Consider the following 4,763-nt stretch of genomic DNA (forward strand, 5'->3'; position numbering starts at 1 on the left):
CTGCTGAAGGTTTCTTCCTGTTAAAAGGGAGTTTTTCCTCCACTGTCGCTACAAGCATGCTTAGTGTGAGGGATTGTATTTGAGTCAATGAGTCATTGCAATCAACTGGTTTTCCTTAGATAGAAAACTTTGTATCAATTTGACAGGATGATCAGGTTGAACTGTAAAGTGCCTTGAGATGACGTGTTGTGAATTTGGCGCTATATAAATAAACTGAATTGAATTGAATTGGTAATTTAGCAATACGCAGTTTTAGGATAAAGATATGCAGAGTTGTGTAGATGAAATTAACATCTTTATCACAGATATTAAAAGCCAGTAAAAGACAGAAGCTGATTTTGGACTCATGATTAAATGCATTTCCTTTGCATCTTCTTCAGAAATAAAAACAAGGACTGCTGCAAAATTAGAAAATGGAGCAAATATCTTCATTGGACTTTAGTAGTAGGAATCCATGATCCTCCTCTTGCTCATGAAATTAGTGCCTCCATAGTGCAATCCATTTGTAGGATTTGAATCTGACAAAATGTTAATATCAATGTATTTGGTTTGGAAAAGAAAAGCCTTTTTAGGGAAATGGGTTAGTAACAGGATAATAAAGTTGATTGGATCTGGGATTGAAAAATACACTTGATAGCCATTTAAATTGAACATTGACTAATAGTTCTTGGTTTACAAGCAGTTGAAACCACAAATTTTATATTTTATTTAATCTGTTTTGGTAATTTAGCAGTATGCAGTTTTAGGATCAAGATATGCAGAGTTGTGTAGATGAAATTAACATCTTTATCACAGATATTAACAGCCAGTAAAAGACACAAGCTGATTTTGGACTCATGATTAAATGCATCTTCTTCGGAAAAAAAAAACAAGGACTGCTGCAAAATTAGAAAATAGAGCAAATATCTTTATTGTAATTTAGTAGTAGGAATCCATGATCCTCCTCATGCTCATGAAATTAGTGCCTCCATATCCCATCTCCCTAAAGCTCCTGTACTCTCCGGGCCTGAGGTACATCATGCGGCCTCGATAGTGGGGCTGCTCGTACATCAGCCAGTGACCGTCCATCACGTGGCAGGACATGCAGTTGGACATACGGTAGCGGTCCATGATGTTGTCACAGTCGTCCATACACTCATGCATCTGACCACCGAAGTTCTCTCTCTCATAGATCCTCATCCTGTAGGATCCCCTGTGCTGTAGACCAAACATTATTAGATCAGGCTTTGCAGGTAAGAGCTAAAATCTATGCAGAAAGGAAAGGCCATACCATGGGGATCATACGGCAGGACCTAATGCAGTCAGACATTCCCATCATGCTCATGTAGTCAGCGTACTCGCCCCTCCTCATGAAGTACTGGTTTCCCATGTAGTTGGGGCGGTCGTAAACCATGAAGCATCCACTTTCCACCCTGCAGGAGTGACACCTGCTCAGGTAAGAGGTGAGCTCAGCACAGTCACTGCTGGTCTCATAGTGGCGACCCTGGAAGTTCCTGTCCTCGTAGAAGATGATCTGTTTGAAAAGAAGGTATCCAAGAGAGGACAGTCACCAATTAACTCTACCAGATATTTTCTCTCAATTAATATACTAACTATGTGACATTTTTTCCAGATTTCTACCTTGCCCATGGTGGTTGCTGTGGCTGGTCAGGTCTCTCAGAGAACTGTGGTTGAACTGATGCCCTGCCAGTCTGGGTGTCTTACATTTATACCTGGCAGAGACAAAAACAGCATGGGCCTCTATTGTTTAAATTCCTGACCTGGCAAACCACCGCTGACGCCTAGAACATTTTGAGTTGCCTATAGCAATAGTGTCATGACCTTTGCTTGGCTTTCACTGCTGGAAAAGTACTTTTTTCTAGAAATAACATTGATATTCAAATAATCACCATATGAGTGATAGAGAAGTTATTTCTAATTGCAGATCAGAAATTGCTGCAGCATTTCATTTGAAATTTTGCTTTTAGAAACTTGCTTTTAGATCCATTCATCTTTTGAAATAACACATACAGAATATAAGCAAATGTGTCATGTTGACACATGCACATGTACAGTGGAGTCATAAAAAACACGAGTCCTTTGAGATGCACACTCAACAGCTGATCTGAGATGTTAAGGTTTTCCGTCTTTTTAATTTGTAGCAATATTTCTTTTAACCTTAATTATATTCTGCAAAGGGTTGGACTAAAAAACAAAAAAAAAAAATATGAACAAATCACATACACAAAAGTTATTTGATTTTTCTGCTTTTCTGATAGTCTTCAAGCTACAATTTTTATTTTCTTGTCCTGTTGGCAAGAGGGAAAAAACAAAACAAAAGTGATTACATTTGCAAGAGATGGCAATCCATTCTCAGCCACTTTTAGTAATGGACTGGTTGACCTTGATAAAGCAAAGCAGCTGACTACCAGCTGACCATGTGCATACTCCACCCAGTGAAACAGTTTACCCTAATTGTAAGAATTTTTATTAGAGAAAAAAAATCCCATTTAGATAAGTTTAACACAAACTTACTGGATAAATCAGTAGTAGGGATTCAATGGTTCCTTTGTTTCCATGATGGGTCCCAGACTGGTCCTTGGGAGGCCGTTTCCTGCTAACGGACAGGTTGATGGGGCTAAGGTTAACCTCCAGTGATGCCTGTCTGTTAGGTTTATTCAATGATGATTATAACTTTAATGTGTGCATATGAAACATTTTTGCAAGGGGATGCTCCACTCCTGTCTCATGATTCAGTCAGGAGACCATCCTGCCTTGTCATTCTGATGGAGCATTCTGTCTTCATGAACTGATCAATTGTTCTGCCAGAACAAATACTGTTTTGTAACCATGTGTTATGTTCTGTTAATAAAAGACGGCTGCAGGAGGGGATTCGGAGAAGGAAAGCTGGAAGTTGGGTTGGGCTTTTCCTTCCGCTCCTGCAGAAGCTGCTTGAATCTCTTTCCTGTGTAGACTCAATTTCTATTTATTTGCAAACCTACATTTTCTGAATCCAACACTGTCACTGCAGGGAGTCAACAGTCGGTGTTGTTTCAGCTCCGTGTGGAGAGTAGGTAGTTATCGGGTAGAGCGGATATGTAATTGAATTACAGTAGAAGTTTGAGATTGGGTTTATTGATCATAAACATGGTCATTTATTGTATTTGTGGCACTTCAGACACTCAGGACATTGAGTCCACACCTTTCCAAACCAGAAAAAACAGGACACTGTTTTTTGTGTCTGGATGCATTTTGTGCGGTCCAAATGGACCAACTCCACTTCTGCTTCAGCTACAAAAAAATGTTTGTGTGACTCAAATTTCAGCCAGTTTTCAGCTGAGGCTACGTCGTAGCCTCCAAAACCCCTCTGGAGAAGAGACTGTGTTTGCACACTGAATCAGACAGCACCCTGCCTATGATTGATAAAGAGCTAAATGTAGTGTCTTGTTTTTCCTGTGTTTAAAACCAGATGGAACACAGTGTTTTGTGAACCCGCCTGCCAAAGCAGGTAAGTACCTCTTCTTTCCGGGTTGATCCATGGAACAGCCGGATGGAACAGGGTTGGAACAGCCCAATTCTTGTCTGCCTAGGAGCCGCTAGAAGCCGCCAACCCGTGCCATGCCTGTTTTGCTGCTGCATTGAGCTGTGAAACCACCTGACCGTGACTCATTGGTTCGGCTACTGTTCGGAGTTGTGCTGCTGCTTTTTGAGCCACTGCTACAAGCTACCTGCAATGGTAAGGAGATATCCTGGCTCCCCTGCTGTTTGCATTAGGATAAGTCAAATATCTTCAAGAGCTACCTGTAGGATGTGTGGACTATGTTTCCATGGAACGGAACCAACTGGCTGGGTCGGACTCCAGAACGGACCAATCCTCTGACATGGTTCGGAGCTCGTCCGCCCTGCTTTGTGTTTCCTGGACGGGCCACATGTGGAGCTGGTTTGTTGCCTGTTGTGTCCCTAGTTCTTTCTGTATGTCTTCTTTTGTCTCCTTGAACCCCAGTTGGCCTCTGCAGATGGCCAGTCACGCTGAGCCTGGTTCTGATGGAGATATTTTCCTGTTAAAAGGGAGTTTTTCCTCTCCACTGTCGCTACAAGCATGCTTAGTGTGAGTTATTGCCTTCGAGTCAATGAGTCGATGAAATCAGCTGGTTTTCCTTAAGTAAAACACTTTGAATCAATTTGACTGTATGATCTGGTTGGATTGTAAAGTGTCTTGAGATGACATGTTGTGAATTGGCGCTATAGAAATAAAGTGAACTGAACTGAAATTGATTTGAATCCCCCCGCGCCCCCATTATACTGAGCCAAAAAGTAAACATTGTTTCCCCTCTTTCGTTGCTTGGGCAAAAAATAGGTAGAATAGATTTTTACCTGTGTTTTTGTGTTTTATCTGTATGTGGCTACACGGTGGCACAGTGTGTACCACAAGACGGTTCTCGTTTTGATTCCTGGCCTTGTGTCTTTCTGCATGGAGTTTGCTAGTTCTCCCCATGCATGCCTGGGTCCGTTCTGGGTACTCCGACTTCCTCAAACAGTCCAAAAACATGACTGTTTGGCATTTCCAATTTGTCCTTAGGTGTGTGAGGATGGTTGGATATCTTTGTGTTGCCCTGCGACAGATATGCCAGCTGTCCAGCATGTGCCCCACATCTCGCCCATAGACTGGTGGAAACAGGCACCAGCCCCTAGCCTCGTGAGACCATCCTGATCTCGCGAGCTTTCAAGGTTTGACTCACAGATCAGTCTGGAGACTCTCCGTTGAAGAAAATTTGGAGCCGTTC

General features: G+C 42.0%; 1 protein-coding gene across 1 annotated transcript; it reads right to left on the reverse strand.

Annotated features, from left to right (window-relative positions):
* Nucleotides 1-886: 886 nt before the first annotated feature.
* Nucleotides 887-1,711, reverse strand: LOC119777153 (gamma-crystallin M3-like). Its single transcript, XM_038275949.1, has 3 exons — nucleotides 1,621-1,711; nucleotides 1,271-1,513; nucleotides 887-1,197 (listed from the first exon to the last, which is right to left on the reverse strand). Exons 1-3 carry the CDS (start codon nucleotides 1,627-1,629, stop codon nucleotides 919-921), a joined length of 531 nt encoding a protein of 176 aa, XP_038131877.1. The 5' UTR covers nucleotides 1,630-1,711; the 3' UTR covers nucleotides 887-918.
* Nucleotides 1,712-4,763: the final 3,052 nt, after the last annotated feature.

This window comes from Cyprinodon tularosa, unplaced genomic scaffold (genome assembly GCF_016077235.1).
Source record: "Cyprinodon tularosa strain WSP-4 unplaced genomic scaffold, ASM1607723v1 ctg982, whole genome shotgun sequence".
NCBI lineage: Eukaryota > Metazoa > Chordata > Actinopteri > Cyprinodontiformes > Cyprinodontidae > Cyprinodon > Cyprinodon tularosa.

Bases quoted from the DNA above. Each gene is read 5' to 3' on its own strand.
- LOC119777153 (XM_038275949.1), bottom strand. The intron at 1,198-1,270 runs GTATGGCCTTTC...TTTGGTCTACAG, and splicing joins CCTGCCGTATGATCCCCATG to CACAGGGGATCCTACAGGAT.